This window comes from Protomyctophum bolini (genome assembly GCF_963924005.1).
Source record: "Protomyctophum bolini genome assembly, chromosome: 21".
Taxonomy (NCBI): Eukaryota; Metazoa; Chordata; class Actinopteri; order Myctophiformes; family Myctophidae; genus Protomyctophum; species Protomyctophum bolini.
Window position 1 is genome coordinate 24,433,125 of NC_137882.1, and position 17,325 is coordinate 24,450,449.

Below are 17,325 nucleotides of genomic sequence, written 5' to 3' on the forward strand. Positions count from 1 at the left end.
CCTGCGTTTTTTTTACCCCCTGTACGCACGGAGAAGTTGAGGGTCGACCACGCAAGCGTCTTTACATGGGCGCATGCAGTCGCGTGACATTGTCGCGCGTGTGTTCGTTTCTACGAACACGCAGTGATATCAGTCTGACCATGCATGCCATGCCAGGACCATGGCTTAATCAAAACGCATACCAAACGGAGGGCCCTTGAAATGAAAAAGAAGCCGTGCTCTGCTCTGCTACTGCATGTCTGGTCCACCAACCTGCAGGACGCTCCCATGTGGACACTGGCAGCCTGGGGTGCAGTTCCTGCCGAGGTCCATGGAGATGTCAGAGCAGGACACGGGTCCCTTCACACACTGTGTCCACTGCTGCCCTGGGGGACACCTCCTGGAGTCACCTAGAGGAGCACACACAACACAGACAGGTCAGTGAACGACCACAACCTGCTGGAAAAACAACAAGCAGTGATGTAATGGATAAACTTTATCCATTACTCAGTGTGGTCGATTATTTAGAACTCACATCAGAGTCTTTAAGAAATAATCAAGTTAGAGAGTAGACTGAAACAATGTCACTTTATTACAAAGACTGGTCTGTACCGAGCCCAGGGAGGAAGCACGAATGCAAGCCTCCCGAGCTCTTTACATCTCTCTCTCTCTTATACACAATGACAGAGCAGAGAATACATTGGAGGTGTGGTCAGTGGACATGGTCGAACATGGGTCTTATGTAAGAATAGGTCATCTGACAGACAACCAACAGGTGGAAGCCTTGCTTCCTATGTTTCCAAGGCAGTGTAGTATTCTCATCTTCAAAATCCTATTACATCAGTCATAATCCACCAACTATACGTGAACGCAGGCATTCCCATATGCTGGGGGAAAAGATTCTGCTAAAAATAGCAGATGTGCGAGCTCACGACACATCCCAACGACGTGACACACTGTGAGCATGTAGATCTTCTATTTCGTCTGGGAAAAAAAGAAGGGGGGCTAGAAAGGACCCCTCGTCGAGAGTCCAGTAAATAAAGTAAATATGGTTTCAAAGTTAAACGTTAAAACCAGTGCCCACCCATTCTATTCTGGAGTACATAGCTCTTAGCTACGGTAGCTAGAATCCTGTAACATAAATGAATGTAAAATCACTCAGTGGTACTGGTACAGTAGACATCTTTAGTAACTCCTACCACATGGCTTTAGGTTACAGGCGCTGAATTGCTGAGCGGTGCCGTGGATTCGGAGCGGCCCGCGGGTTCGATTCCTATAACCTCCTCCGCACGTCACAGAGCACGCTGACCACGCACCCCATGGCTCCTTCACACCTACAAAGACACATCACACACAGCTCAATTAGCTGACTTGCAGTACAGTACTTTATACAGGTTATTTTTTGTATTTAATCTACAAAGGTTTGTGTTACAGTGGTCTAAAAAGATTTCTGATGGGACTGGAATGATATGCACACAGTGCAGTGATCCAAGAGTTCCTGCAATTCTTTCAATGAAAGATTTGACCAAACTTTGACCAAAATCCCTTTCTTAACCCATTTTGGGAGGGAACCCTTTTTGGTGTTAGCATTATGTTATGCTTTAGCTATTGAAAAATAGCAGATCTACAAGCTCATAGCATTCCACCGAGTGGCGCGCTACGAGCTTGTAGGTCTGCTATTTTTTGAAAAAACGAAGAACGAGTCGACTGACATAGAAACATAGCTTTTTCAGAAAACTGTCAGGATGTAGACGACATTTTTTTTATCTGATCTCAGGTCAAAATGGTGATACTACAAACAACATTTCAGCCACATGATGGGTTCACTACACTCAGGTCACAACACCACTGTGGCACAATGTTCCTTTATTGACCTGAGTTGCATCTACAAGGCAACACTCACACATGCATGCCTCCAAGTGTCTCTAACGGGTTCCACTCCCAAATTACATCTGGCAGTTTACAGATGTAAAAAAAAAACCTGACAAAATAATTTAAATTATTACTTCACAAGCATGATATAGTTGTTGGGGAAAGCTCTGTGAAAGCATATTTTCTTTTTATTATTTGTCAGGATATATATGTATTTTTTTTTAATCGATATCACCTTTAATGTTATTCACTGAAGTGTGCTTGATGTGATTAGAACAGTGGTTGTCAACCAGTGGTCCGCGGACCACCAGTGGTTCTTGAGGGTGGTTCCAGGTGGTCCCCAGCTAAATGGAGAGTTGGTAACCAAATGGATCCTTATAGATGTTTAACTCGTGAGATAAAGAAGTAACCATTGAGAGAGTAACATTTTTGTTAAGCATCTGTATTATTGGTTAAACGCTTTTGGGTCCGAGAGGCTAAATCTCAACGGTGGTCTGTGGCTTAAATGCCAAACAAATAATGAACCATGATATGAAAAGGTTCTGAAAACCACTGTATTGGAAGGTTTCACACGTCCTCTCACCATAGCAGGGCTCCAGGCTGCAGGTGTCGATGCCCACTCGCTCTCCCTTACAGGGTCGACCCCCAAACGCTACGGGGGGATTGGTTCCAGAACGATACCTCCTCCTCACGCCCACGTCACATGATCGACTGCACGCACTCCAATGGGTCCAACTGCTCCAACCGCAATCCACTGGGAAATATGCATGTAAATTCACAAAGAAACACACACACACACACACACACACACACACACACACACACGAGAAAGTAAGACAGATAAAATGTGAGAGAGGCGCAGCAATTCCATTATTCCATTACAGTGTTTCAAACAAATACCAAATGAATAATGGTCAATGTGGGATGCATTCACGCAGCTACTAACCCGCACAAGGAGCACTTCCACACTCCATTTCTCCATCAACACAGGTGCTGTAAACAAAAGGAATTTTTTATTTGATGGTTTTTTCTCATTTGGCTTACAGGAATGTGTTGTAAGTGTACTTTAGTGGATGCATTAAGGCTATGCCTATTGCCTATATTAGTTTAGTATCAACTCCTTCACGTTTTTCTTTTTTAACGTTACATGGCACTCTTCGCTATGAGTCACCATTTAACCCTCAGCCATATATGGGAACAGGAGATCACGTGGTCGCAAAAAAACCAGCTCCCGTACAATCCCATTTTACTGCACTTTCAAGAAATGCCTTTATCTCGGCTTTTGTGTCGCTGCTCTTCCATGTCGGCCTAGCAATGGTATTTTTAATGGACCCTAACGGTTGAACGGTCGGTGAGAGCAAAGCGCTCAGACGTATCGGCAGTACCAGTTGTTGCACGCGTCGGCGGGCAGCGTGGCCCCGGCCGGGTGCGTCTCTCCGTGGTAGTAGCACGGGCACTGTGCCAGGGACACGCAGCTGCTGTTGAGCAGATAGGAGCCCACGTCACAGTAGCAGCCGTCGTAGCACTTGGTGGCACACTGCACCTCCGTGGACGTCATGTCCAGACACATGCGGGGGCACGCGCCCCCGTGGGCCTGGCACTCCTCTATGGTCATGTACACCATGCCCTCCGGACACACGCCTGAGACACGGGAGGCAAGAGAGAGGGGGAGTTGTGAATTGGAATGAGTTAACTACTGTCTTAGTCCATATAGCACTTTACAGACGTATGCAAGGCTAGACTTATGTAACTTTGATAGCATTTTATGTAGACATAGCACTCTATAGTGTACAGTCATAGTTTCATTGTGCAGATATTATACTGTTAGTCGGATGTTAGGTCCTTAGCTTGCTTATGATGTGTATAGGTCTTACTGTATGCCGCTCTGGATCTGCTAAATGCCTAAATTGTAAACTATACTGTAAATGTAATGGACAACGATGTTATCTGGTCACTATGCTCACGTCGCACCTTCAGTCAGGTCCTCACCATTACATGAATCCATGCACTGCCATCTCTAGTTATTTAGTTTACATTATAAAATACAGGACAGACAAACAGACTTGTAGCAGTAGTACCTGAGCAGGGATGGGAGTTGCAGTCTCGTGTCTGTATGTGTGGCCCGGGGCAGCCGATGCCCCCGTGCTGTGGGGAGGGCGAATTGCAGAATCGCTCTCGAGTATGGTCACCAGAATCGCACTCAGACGAACACTGGGACCAGGTTGACCACGAAGACCACGCTCCGTTTACTGGAAGAACAGAACCACGTGAGATGAGATCATAATAGCACAATGTTGTATACATTCCCAGTTGTCCAACAAAAGCAATCATACAATGTAATGGTCATACTGTTCAGAGAGGGACGGATGTTGTGTTGTGGCTAGTGTGTGTGTGTGTGTGTGTGTGTGTACGGTACCTGGACAGTGTACTGTATTACAAGGTTCTTGCTCCTCGCTCTCTCCATCACAGGCAGGGTGAGTGTGTGTGTGGTTGCCATCGGAGTACACGTGCTGAGCGTGTGTGACGTTGCTGTTGTTTTTGCTACAGACGCGGTAGCGTCGTCTGAGTCCCACGTCGTCCACGTCCTGGAAGCACGTCTTGCTGCACTCGGACCAGGACGTCCACCTGCTCCACACGCCACCTGGACGCACTACATAAACAACACTACATAAACATCTGGATTCTGGACGCACTGACAGGACCACAGTACATAAACATCTGGACGCACTGACAGGACCACACTACATAAACATCTGGATTCTGGACGCACTGACAGGACCACAGTACATAAACATCTGGACGCACTGGACAGGACCACACAACATAAACATCTGGACGCACTGACAGGACCACACTACATAAACATCTGGATTCTGGACGCACTGACAGGACCACAGTACATAAACATCTGGACGCACTGGACAGGACCACACAACATAAACATCTGGACGCACTGACAGGACCACAGTACATAAACATCTGGACGCAAAAGTCTGTCAACGCGAGACTACCCTATAGTATATGAATGGTGAATTATCTTGCGTACCAGCAGGAAGGCAGGGGCTGAAACACTGGCGAGCCTCTGAGGAGTCTCCTAGACAGGGCTGGACTCCCACTGACCCTGCTGGGTTGACTGGAGACCTGGGGAGAGATGGTCAACAGAGAAACAACATGTCACTTCTGGAATTAATCACGAAACCATAGTGCTGGTATTAGAATGACACTTAAGATGTGCATTCATTTCTGAAAATAGAATAGATGATTTAACAATCATCAATCATGGTGTTGGGCTCACCTGTAGCGCTGTTGTAGGCCCGGCCCACAGGTGATGTCACACGGTGACCACGATGACCAGGCTGACCAATCACACCTCGTTGTACACCTGGAGCTGTCACAGGTGACTCGTCCATCTGTGCATGTGCTGATAGAACCATCAATCATTGGCATTAATATTAGGGGCACAAATCACTGAACATGAGTTCCACAGTGAGGTTGGTGGTAAATAATAAAGTGTATTAGAACATAGAACAACTACAGTCTATTTAATAGGGCACTGGTGCCGAAACACTGGGTCGGGCCTCCGTGTTGGGTCGCGGTCACATTTTCATGGGTCCCTTTAGGTTTTTGGTTAACTACATTTTGTTTTTAATTATTATTATTTCAAAAACTATTTCAAAGAATTGCCAGAAAAGCAAAATAATAATAATAATGAATACAAAAAAAAGAAAAATCATATAAATTCCATAAATTAAAAAGAAAAAGTTTAACAAGTAGTGAAAATAGCTGATCTGCATCTTTTGGGTCTTGAGCTACTAAAACGTTTAGGAACCATGGTCTGTAAACAGAGGGGTTAGACGTCTCACCATGTGGTGCAGTGGTCCTTGGTAACCTCCTGTCGCGGCTGCAGCGTCCGTCCCTCCCAGTGGCAGACGCACTGGCTGGCGTTCACACAGCGGCCGTCCTGGAGGTACAGACCTTCCGGACACCGGCATCCTGGGACACACACTGCGCTGCAGTTGTTGCCGAGGCTGAGCTGTGAGCAGGACCGAGGGCAGGGCTCCACTCGGCCAGACAGACAGTCTGCCTCGGTCACCAGCAGCATGGGATGGACACAGCCTGGAGTGGACAACCATCACAGTCAGTCATACACAACCTCAACATGCACTCCATTCCGGTCAAACAGAGTCAGGGGCACTGCTATTGTACACTCTGCTGCACCAGTGGGTCTCAAAGTGTCCTTGAGTGGGCTCCAAATGGACCCACACATGTGTGTAACTCTGAGAGTATACAAATGTGTACAGTTTACCTGTGTGTGTGTCCTAGTCTGTGTGCATAGAGCCCATTGCAGTTTACCTGTGTGCGTGTCTGTTCCCGAGCCACAAGGCTGACTGTTACAGCCCTGGCTCTGCAGCGTCATCCCCTCACAGTCCCGCCCACCGTTTTTAGGGGGCGGTGCCGTGCACGTGCGGTTCCTCCTACTGGCTCCGCCCCCACACTGGGTGTCACACTCCGTCCACTTTGTCCACTCTGACCAGTGGCCGTCGACTGTACGGTAGAAAGAGGGGACGGAATGGAATGTTAAGCGGAGAATTGGCTAGTGATTGGATTTGAAAAAGCTTGCATGATTAAATATAAGAGTGGCATATGGCAGCAATGCTGTGTCTGTTTCCTCGTCGTACTGACACTATTTAAACGCAACACTGAAGGTGTGAAGTGTCGTTAGTATAAGAGACGATTGCTGACGGGTTTTCTCGAGTGTCCGAACCTGTACACGCTTGAGGGAAACAGGCTCGGCTGTCAAACTGAGAGCCGCCACACCCTCCTCCTGGCAGGGCCTCCCTCAGGACGTCCCTCTGACGGAACACGGAGCCCAGGCCACACGACACACTGCAGTGGCTCCACACCGTCCATGGAGACATGATGCAGTCCACTGCAAGAGAGAGGGAGAGCACAGGACAACAATGACCATCAACTGGGGTAATGAAGGACAACTGGGGTAATGAGAAGGTTATGTATTGAGAGGGAAGTAGTCTTGCGTTAGCCTGGTGAAACCACTCCCCCTGCTGGACAACATTTGCATTCTGCCAGCAGGTTGAGTCTGGGAACTCTCAGGCAGAGATGATGTACTCCGGTCCAATTCTGACCGGAGCGATATGCGGCTGTATGAGGCCGCTAGAGGCGTGATCAACGCGAGACTTATGACATATTGAAGCGCTGCCACGGCGCAAATGTAAACACAACCTAACAAGACTACAACTCTAATGTATTGTAAACACAACCTAACAAGACTACAACTCTAATGTAAACACAACCTAACAGGACTACAACTCTAAATGATTATGGAGATATCAAATGTTTGTCCCGCTGCTTCCGGGTTCATCGTTTCTGCTTGAGAGAGCCCAGATGCAGGCAGGAGGAGGGAACTGGTGAACTCAATACTGCCACCATCTGGCGGAGTCAGGTTAGTCTCGCGTAGCCAGACAAATATTCCACAATCTCCGAATGCTATATATTTCTATAGAATCTGGAACTTTCTACACCTGCAAAGATTCGAGAAAGAGGGAGAGGAGAGGAGAAGAGAGGACATACCACAGTCTTTCTCATCGGATCCATCCACACAGTCCCTGTTCAGGTCACACCTGCGGTCCAGGTGAACACACTCCCCACTGCCACAGGAGAACTGCTTGGCAGAGCATGGGCTGGGCACAAGGGGGCGCCGTGTGGTCACCGCAGGCCTGGGAGTGGCGCCTGATGAACAATGGAGTGCAGTGTTAGACCATTTTACACCGTCCTAATGTCTACAAAAGTGCTTTAAGATAGAAATAATAATAATATAGCTTTAGATATTGTCTGTGATATTGTACTATTGATATGGTATAAATGTGTAGTATAAAGAATATTGGACCGGGAAAATCGGTATCGGCAGATACTCAAAATCAAATGATCAGAATCGTATCGGGACATCCCCATAACACTTACCACATCGTTCCTCGTCTGAGCCATCAATACAGTCCTGCTTGCCGTCACACACCTGGGCTGCGTCCACACAGCCCAAGGCCCGGCATGCGAACTCCCCCTCCACGCACAGCACTCTACTACCCCCGTCGGGTGGGGTGGTTGTGATCAAGGGGACTGGTGAAGAATAGAGGTTATACCGATGAATATGAAGGACCCCAATGGAAACTAGCTTTCTTGGATTTTAAATCCTCTTAGGAGACCTTGTATTGAACTGTACTTTCCTGTGGTTTTTTTCTGCAAACTGTTAATAAAGTATTCAATCAAACAATCATACACACTAAATCCTCTCACAGTGCACACACACCGTCACCTTGGCTACTGTATACATTTGGGAAACATATAATGCCCTCTATTGACGCTATTCACAAAATGGCCACTGTGTGAACATGGTCAATCATAGGTGGAAATATAAAAGGAATTAAATTAAAAACTAGTTAAAAATCACAATCATCATCACTGTGAAGTGAAATCATGATGATCGTGTATGATGATGAAGTCATCAAGTGTCATCAAATTACCGTAAAAAGCCACTCGTCAAAAATGTCATATTAGCACTCATTACACAGGGATGAAACCTAATAGAAAATGCCCTTTGGAGGGTGCGTCTGGTACAGCCATCAGTTCTTGTCTCACCTGTTGTGGTGTGCAGCCCAGGTTTTCCACGGTGGGGGGTGGTGAGATGCAGACCCGGCCGGCCTGTGGTGCCCAGCTCGATGTAGGGTGACCTGGTTGTCTGATTCCCTGTGGCTGGGGTGGTGGTGGTGGTCTTGTGAAGCCCAGGGCGACCTGGCAAAGGCGTGGTCGTGGCCACACCGGGACGTCCACTCTGGGATCCAGTGGTGTGCAGACCCGGAACGCCTGTAGTACTGGTGTAGTTCTGCAGCCCTGGGCGCCCTCTAGTGGGAGCGGTACCTGATATAGGAACACACACACGCGCACACACACACACACATTATGGGAAAAGTAGCAACTGAAGCAAGCAAGGAGAAGATACAGATTATCACCCATTAATCACTGCATTGTCACTGCTCAAGAGCAAAGATGGATGCTGTGTCGCTCATTCGTTTCATCACATAATTATGGTGCTTAATTTATGCAACGTTGTACGATGGTGTGGTGTACCAAAAATAGCAGATCTACGGCAAGCTTCTAGGACTGCTATTTTCATCGTGCGCCATCGGAACACGATGAAGTATGAAGCGGGCAGTTTCGTCTTCAAATCTTGTGTCAGAAGTAGGCTTTTAGAAGTACGTAATGTTTTCTCTCTGGCTCAACTTTGACACAATTTGTCCAGTTTACTTCAAAGAAAGAATAATTATGCTGCTATATAATATACCGACCGTGACCAGTGAAGATAGGAATTGCTGACTTGAAGCAAATATTTTCTAAATGTTTTTTGTAATGATGATTGAACGGAAAAACAAACAGCCCATTTGTAAGTTGATGGCGATACTATGACACAGACTGACCGACTCCAATAAAAAAATGAAATAGTAGTAGTATTGATTGAGTAGTATCCAAGAGTATTGATTGAAGATCTTCTAGTGCTCACCACAGTTGATCTCATCAGAGTGGTCCTTGCAGTCTGAGCGTCCGTCACAGAGCACAGAGACAGGGACACAGTCTTCACTGTGGTGACACGCAAACTGGCCAGGCTGGCAGCGGTGATGCACCGTCACCTTTCCACCACCAGAGGGGGCTGTGGTCACACTGCTGGGGGTCACAAGCTCATCTGCAAATTTGGAGAAGAAAATCGAAAACAATAAATACAATATAACTAAAATATAAGGCCCTATAAAAATAATAAACGGTAACTAAGTAATTATTAAATGAAAAGTACATACGTTAAAAAGAAATGCTTGGAAAAGCAGGGAACACTTCTTAAAAAACAACTTTGTTTTCATGTTTTAGGTTGATATAAGAGAAAGTAAAAGATCAGTGTATTTTTGTATTCTTTCACAGCAACCGTTTTTAACTCATATATTTTCTTCTGGGGGGTCCGTGGAACAACATATTGTCAGGTGGCCAAATACAGATAATCCTGTAGGTCCTTGACATGAAATACTGTAGAAACGTATATGTTTTTCAGAAAAATGTCATGATTTAGAAGACATTTTATAGAACCGCAATGGGTTTTAAAAGGTATAAAAGCAGCGTGGATGGAGTTGTTCTGTTACCTCCGTTGCAGCCCAGGATCTCAGCCCGGAGGTAGAAGCTGTGTCTGAACTCCACGGGGATGATACGGAGGTACCGCGCTCTGACCAGACGACCCAGCCAGCGAGTCACCGGGTTCCTGCCTACCATGCGCACCTCAAACACCTGCACACGCACACACACATTATGGGAAAAGTAGCAAATGAAGCAAGCAAGGATAAGATACAGATTATCACCCAGGAATCTGTCACTGCTCAAGAGCAAAGATGGATGCTGTGTCGCTCATTTGTTTATCACATACTGTATGGTGCTGAATTTAAAATAATAATAAAAAAGTCCCCCCATTCTGTGTTGCCTAGAACTGGAGGTCTGAAAATAATCATTAACATGGTGAAGTACATCTTGATGATGTCATCAAGATGTGCTTCATCATGTTAATGTTGAAACTAAAACAAGCACACAAGCTTGTGAGCTTGTAGATCGGCTAGATTCACTACTTCATAAATATAGATTTCTTAAATTGATAGAATTTCTTAGATTTGTTTTTATGTAGGATTTTTACTTGAGTCGTGGCTCAAAATACTGGCCCGTGACCCACAAATGGGTCCCAACCTTAGAGTATGGTCCCAACCCATGCACGGTTTAGGTGTTGCCTTACCTTGGCAAGGCCTCCGGGCGTCCTACTCTCGGTGTAGTCTGAGAAGTGCTTGGGGTGCAGGGCGAAGGCCAGTCGGTATTTGGTCAGGTAGCCCCACGACCGCTGGCTGCCCTGAGTCACCACACCCGAGATCCACGTGGGCTCCAAGAAATCCACCTGGAAGTAAGGCTGGGGGTCTGTAGGCAGTGGGCTCCACCCAGGCTCCATGATCTGACTGGTAGACGACACAAAGAGCAAAAATAATTAGTAAAATTAGCAAAAAATATATAATAGTTTTTCTGATTTGTTTTTTCCAATGGGTCCCCAGCCAAATGAGGAGTCACTTAATTTAACTATTATTGAACTACTTCACTTCAGAATGATTAAAATACAATATAACTATAATTTTCATGACCAAAACATCTATTAATATCTTTTAATAATTTTATTTTCATTTTTTTGTGGCGCTGTAGTATGATCAAGTAGGGCATTAATTTATGAAAAAACACTAAAAGTAGAAGAGGTTTCTGCCCGATGACAACGATAAGATCCATTTGGATATATTTCACAGCGTTAACTCACACGTTGGGCACGATGTTGAGTCTCCCTGCGTCGGCGGGACTGTTTGCTCTGTACGTTGAAGAGGACAGCTGACCATAACGGATGCTCCCATCCTCCAATCCCAGGGGAGAGGAGCAGATGCCTGCAGGATACAATTAAGACATTTAATACCATCCCAAACTGCCCATTTGACAGTCTGAACAGTTAAGAGGTGTGATTTTTTTATAAACAAATATATATCCAATACTTTAACAAAATATTGCTCAGTTGTGGTGTGTTAGTGCTTACCTCGATATCCTGGACTGGCAATCTGAAAACAAAACCAGGAAACAGAGCATTTAGTGTGTAACTACAAAAGATTCAAAAGACTTTCACTGACATACAAGTTCATACATACTGTAGTGAGATAGTTTACAGAGGTTCTGACTCACCGTGGGGGTCACTGCAGGGCGGGTGACCGCAGCCTGAGATGGAGTTTTGAGATGGGCTGGGGTGGGGTGGCTGTGGGGGCTGGAAGTGGACACAACACACATTGTTACCACATTAACCCTTATGTCGCTATTCTGGGGATGTCATTAGATTATTGCACAAATTCATCGTATGATGTGTGACAAAGTATACAGAGATTAAGTGGTTGAAACGTAAAGGAAAACTGTCAAATATTCCCAGTCAGAGCACAGACACAAACCTCACCCCACACCACCCTTATGAAATCACACCACCCTTATGAAATCACACCACCCTTATGAAACCACACCACCCTTATGAAATCACACCACCCTTATGAAATCACACCACCCTTATGAAACCACACCACCCTTACGAAATCACACCACCCTTACGAAACCACACCACCCTTATGAAATCACACCACCCTTATGAAATCACACCACCCTTATGAAACCACACCACCCTTACGAAATCACACCACCCTTATGAAACCACACCACCCTTATGAAATCACACCACCCTTATGAAACCACACCACCCTTATGAAATCACACCACCCTTATGAAATCTCACAGGTAAAGAGAGAATATGATTTAGTTGTTATTCTGTTACTATAGAGGGTATGCGCATGCATAAAGTGAGTGTCAAATCGAGTGGCAAAGTGAGTTTAACGTCGTTTAACATCGTTTAATGCAATCAGATTTTTCTGCTTGGATGTACAGTACCATGGGCTCTCAAGGCCAGAAAGTAGTTAGCTCCTGGGTATGATGATGTCACATGTATACCCTCTATTTCTACTATTGCTACTAGTAATGCTAATAAATAAATATCTCTCTCACACACACACACACACACACACACACACCTGGTGGTGGGATGGCAGCCGGTCTCGTCCTCCCCGCGGGGACAGTGATGGATCCCGTCGCAGCGCAGTTTGGCGTCGATGCAGCCCCCTGGTGGAGGGCAGGAGAACTGACCGGCGGGGCAGCCACGGGGGGGGCCAGGGGCAGTAGGGGACGGATGAGTACCACAGTGCCTCTCATCAGAACCATCTCCACAGTCATTGACTCCATCACAGACCACGCCACCCTGGGGTCCCGCCGGGACGCAGCGGCCATTCTCACAGTGGAACTCCCTCTCCCTGCAGCCGCCTGCAGCCGGAGACACTGGAGACACTGGAGGAGACGGGGTGGTCAACCAGCGGTGAGTACCTGGAGGCGAGGAGAGGAAATAAATATTATTATGAAGCAGTGAAAAAGCTAAATGTAAAAAAGATAGGACATTTAGTCCTAAACATCTCCACAGCCCATGACCTCCAGCCGGGGGTAGATATAAAATGTAAAATAAGACATTGTGTCCTAACCATCTCCACAGCCCATGACCTCCAGACGGAGGTAGATGTAAAATGTAAGATGTAAAATGTAAAATAAGACATTGTGTCCTAACCATCTCCACAGCCCATGACCTCCAGACGGAGGTAGATGTAAAATGTAAGATGTAAAATGTAAAATAAGACATTGTGTTCTAACCATCTCCACAGCCCATGACCTCCAGACGGAGGTAGATGCCGTTCTTGAAGTCGTGCGGGAGCAGGCGGACATAACGAGCTGCCACCATCCGGTCCAGCCTGGTCTCCACCACACCGCGGTCGTCACGGTTACCACGAAACACCTGCAATGACAAGCAATACGGACAAAAGGTGTCTTTATGTCATTTTTATGGACTAAGTATAGACCCTTGGAGAACCCTGTATATAACAAAGTATAACTGTAGTGTCGTAGTCCCACCCCCTTTCAGAACGACGAGGGCCCAGGAAATAATTCCCCGTAATAAACGTTTCAAACAAGTATTTATTTAAAGACGTTTACGCCGCGGACAAAGCCAGCTCTTGTGGTGACAAATCATGACAATAAACACAATGTTTTGGGCCGATCAAATAATTAGTAAGAAGAAAAACAAACAAAAAAGTGTTGTACCCTGTGTTGTACACACACACATACACTTGGTGCATTTATAGATAGATAATCATTGCGGTACTACAACGTCTGAGCTTTAATAATACTGTACCTTGGCTCTGGGCCGAGCGTCAGTGAGCAGTTCCTGGTATGTGTGCCACTGACGGCCGTCCCTACTAAACTGCAGGTAGAAGCTGGATACGAACGTGTCAAACACACCGCCGCCCTGGGTCAGCACACCTATAGGTATAGACAGAGGGATGGGGAGACAGAGTCAGAAAAACAGTGAGAGAGGACATTTAGATGCAAACTGAAACGGATTTATCTCGGGTTAACACTTTCCAAACACTAATAACATATTTTACCTAAGAACTACGATGTGGAGTGACCGTGTGATACCTGTATTTTATTTTTTTCTTCCATGTCATACCTACTTTCAATTGAACCCTTACCCTCTGGGGGAACATTCACCGAAAATAGCCGAAACACATCGCCCTACAACTTGTTGTGAGCTTACCAGTGATGTTGTATGGTTTCAGCAGGTCTGCCTGGACGTAGGGGCCCTGTGTGCTGCCACCGCTACCATCAGGGCTTCTCTGTGGAAGGTCTTTATACTCCTCAGGCTCTGGACTCCAGCCCTGCAAACAGACAAGATATGTCAGTCAACCACAGCCAGGGACACAGGGACAGACCCAGGGACACAGCCAGCCACATAGCTGTCTATAGGAGTGGTTGCACCACTCAAGAAGAAGTTCAGTAAAGAAATGCTAAGCTGTTTTAGCCGCCCGGCTTCAACATGTATCGTTGGGCCAAAAAAAAACAAAAAAACATAAAAACATGCCTGGAGGTCCCGGTGGGGGTTCCAGCCATAGAGTCGAGCGGACTCAGGGGGGTGCCCGGGCTGGGCGGACGAAGCTCTGAAACTGGATGCTGGGAGGGACTGGACCCCTAGAGGAGACCAGCACTCATCTGGAGAGAGAGGAGAGGATAGGAGATGAGAGTGTACACAAACACAAAGACATGCACAAACAAAGAAAACAGCAGTGAGTAGATTCACTTTATTTTCACTTTACACCCGAGCTTAGTACAATAACAAAAGAGTAACCATTTTGCTCTGACATCATATAAGCAAAATGTCCACTCCCGGCGATGGTGTTGCGTGATTCCATTGGCAAGCTTTCCCGAGATTCCTTGTGAAGTATAGCGGAAAAACTTGCTTTCAAGCGGCCAATGAGGCATCGATATATATATTTTTATATCTATGCTGAATATGGCCAACTATTTTGAAAAAGGAAAGGCTACTAACCAGCAGGAGGAAGTGGATAGGTCGGCACTGTGGATGTAGCGCCCTCTGTTGTTTTGGAGGGCAGTGGAGCAGGGCTCGTCACTGGGAAGGTGGCATTGTCTCCTGCAATATAACAAAAAGACAGAAAATGTCAAAAAACCCACTGACACACAATTCGGCCAAAATGAGCCATTGCACAATGAACAGCGCCCAGAGAAGATACCGTAAATAACCTATGCGTGGATTTAGGCCAGTGTAACAAGTTAATGGAGTTGATTTTGTCCGACACAAAGCAGAAACATCTATTAATGAAAGTAAACAGTCCAACAATGGCCGGTGTCTTTACCTTGGCAGTAGCAACACATGTCTCCCTCCCCAGGCACTAGACTCTGGCCCTGTGGGAAGAAAGGAATCACATCAGTGTTGCTATGGGATGGGACTATGAGCAGTGAAATCAAACAACAAGGTTTGAAAAGAGAGCCGGTAGCCCAATATTTAGAGGAGATAATATAGGAAAATGTGACAAAACAATCGGGTAATCATAGTGGAAAATACTGCAGCTGCAAATATGTAAAGAGCATATGCAATTTTACACTTGAATAAAAAAATACACACAGGGTTTGTTACATAAAAATAAAAGAATCACAGCAACCACACCGACACGGACATTGCTGTTCCTTGGAGTGGTTGCACCACTCAAATATACAACTGCTATTTGTACTAATATTTTGTAATTAAACAATGTGACACATGCATGCACACACGCCAATAGACATGTCTGTACATCAGTACATGTACTTACCAGGGGGCATCCAGTGGCGGCGTATGGGCAGTAGGGGGAGCAGTGCTCAGTGAGGTTCGGCAGACAGACACACAGCCCACACTGGCCTGTCTTCCACCTCTGTCCTACAGCATGGGAGCCACCCTGATGCTCACAGCGCTCACATGGGGCCGTCTGGCAGCTGCACACATGATGGAGAGAGAGACAACACAGTTAGTTCATCATTTTATCTAAGCATACACACACACACAGCAATACAGGAGTGGAAAACATGCACGGCTGTAAACCCAAGCGGAGAATATGATTGAATAATCTAAGCTGCAATCCTGTGATCTACAAGTTCATAGCGCGCCACCGAGTGGCGCGCTACAAGCTTGTAGGTCTGCTTTTTTTGAAAAATCGAAGAACCACTGACAGGAAAACTGTCAGGATGTAGAAGACATTTTTAGAACAGGCAGACGCTTGATCTGATAGAAGATGTGTATACTGACCGACGGGCTTTGCGGTAGATGCCTCTACACGTGCTTCCGTCTCCATGGTTACCAGGGTTGTTGGGGCTGCGGAAGGACCACTGGACGCTCTGCACGCCGCAGGGTCCCAAACACTCGCCCCACTCCGACCACGACGACCAGCCACAGTGCACTGTATACAGCAGAGAGACATAAGGTTATACAGTTAGCTATAGCTGTTGGAATTCAAAGCTGACTTTAACAATGGCAAATCGCAAGTGTGCGCGTGTGCGTGCGTGCGTGCGTGCGTGTGTGTGTGTGTGCGCGTGTGCATGCGCGGACTAACCTGAACACTCTGGGTTGGGCCGACAGCGCTGAGGCCGTCCTCTCTCACACACGCAGATCTCACAGTCCACCTTGACCTGCTGGCCCGGCCAGTAGCGCACCCCGGCCACCTCACACACACACTCCTCTGGCAACACACACTGCTGGGCGTGGCTCATCACACTGCCCTCTGCACACCAGCAGCCTGGAGGTCACGTTAAGTTAGACGAGTGGAAGGAAAACAGGTTGAAACTCATTAAAGATCCATCATACTGTAGTACATCTATTTATCTATGGCACACTATCGAACCAGTGCTATACCTAAATACAGTAATGTGTTACATAAAGGATTATTTGCATAATCGATTCACACGGTAATCTTTTTTATTATTCAGTGAATCAATGTGATACGTTAAAATGATGGAATAAGGTAGTAAAATGCAAAAATTATGATGAAACCCAACAGACCGAACCCAAGTAGACTGGAATGTCTTAACAGACGTACTGCTTATGGCGGAACCTGGCATTATGCCCCAACTTATACAGCAATTAAAAATACAACTTTCTAGTGTAAGTTCCACTTGACACCCTGACTGACCTGAGAAGCAGGGCGCTGTGGGGTCACAGGTTGTGCCACTGCTGATGTGAGCGCAGGACACTGGGCACGGGGCACAGCTGTGTCTCACCAGGCCACCGGGACAGCTGGTGTTGGCACAACCATCGTCGGGGCATGGCTCTGGAAGGAGGGAGAGAGAGAGAGAGAGAGAGAGAGAGAGAGAGAGAGAGAGAGAGAGAGAGAGAGAGAGAGAGAGAGAGAGAGAGAAAGGAGGATGAATTTTCCAATTAGCTAACCTGTTCAA

At 46.4% G+C, this 17,325-nt stretch overlaps 1 protein-coding gene across 1 annotated transcript in view; it reads right to left on the bottom strand.

The window, feature by feature from the left end:
- The window catches only part of sspo (SCO-spondin), a gene marked incomplete at its 5' end in the record, with an annotated part of 98,623 nt that overhangs the window by 55,525 nt on the left and 25,773 nt on the right, over positions 1–17,325 (bottom strand). Inside the window, 32 exons of the mRNA XM_080793802.1 lie at positions 253–389; positions 1,179–1,313; positions 2,435–2,605; positions 2,798–2,844; positions 3,237–3,492; positions 3,930–4,100; positions 4,268–4,492; positions 4,898–4,992; positions 5,147–5,272; positions 5,715–5,967; positions 6,205–6,396; positions 6,617–6,781; positions 7,441–7,599; positions 7,831–7,983; positions 8,503–8,781; positions 9,422–9,601; positions 10,047–10,188; positions 10,682–10,895; positions 11,243–11,363; positions 11,510–11,531; positions 11,653–11,731; positions 12,537–12,882; positions 13,201–13,342; positions 13,739–13,866; positions 14,144–14,264; positions 14,468–14,595; positions 14,933–15,034; positions 15,258–15,306; positions 15,714–15,873; positions 16,184–16,334; positions 16,488–16,670; positions 17,064–17,201. Of these exons, the coding sequence (XP_080649928.1) occupies positions 253–389; positions 1,179–1,313; positions 2,435–2,605; positions 2,798–2,844; positions 3,237–3,492; positions 3,930–4,100; positions 4,268–4,492; positions 4,898–4,992; positions 5,147–5,272; positions 5,715–5,967; positions 6,205–6,396; positions 6,617–6,781; positions 7,441–7,599; positions 7,831–7,983; positions 8,503–8,781; positions 9,422–9,601; positions 10,047–10,188; positions 10,682–10,895; positions 11,243–11,363; positions 11,510–11,531; positions 11,653–11,731; positions 12,537–12,882; positions 13,201–13,342; positions 13,739–13,866; positions 14,144–14,264; positions 14,468–14,595; positions 14,933–15,034; positions 15,258–15,306; positions 15,714–15,873; positions 16,184–16,334; positions 16,488–16,670; positions 17,064–17,201 (4,970 nt within the window). The remainder of the gene's footprint in view (positions 1–252; positions 390–1,178; positions 1,314–2,434; positions 2,606–2,797; positions 2,845–3,236; positions 3,493–3,929; positions 4,101–4,267; positions 4,493–4,897; positions 4,993–5,146; positions 5,273–5,714; positions 5,968–6,204; positions 6,397–6,616; positions 6,782–7,440; positions 7,600–7,830; positions 7,984–8,502; positions 8,782–9,421; positions 9,602–10,046; positions 10,189–10,681; positions 10,896–11,242; positions 11,364–11,509; positions 11,532–11,652; positions 11,732–12,536; positions 12,883–13,200; positions 13,343–13,738; positions 13,867–14,143; positions 14,265–14,467; positions 14,596–14,932; positions 15,035–15,257; positions 15,307–15,713; positions 15,874–16,183; positions 16,335–16,487; positions 16,671–17,063; positions 17,202–17,325) is intronic.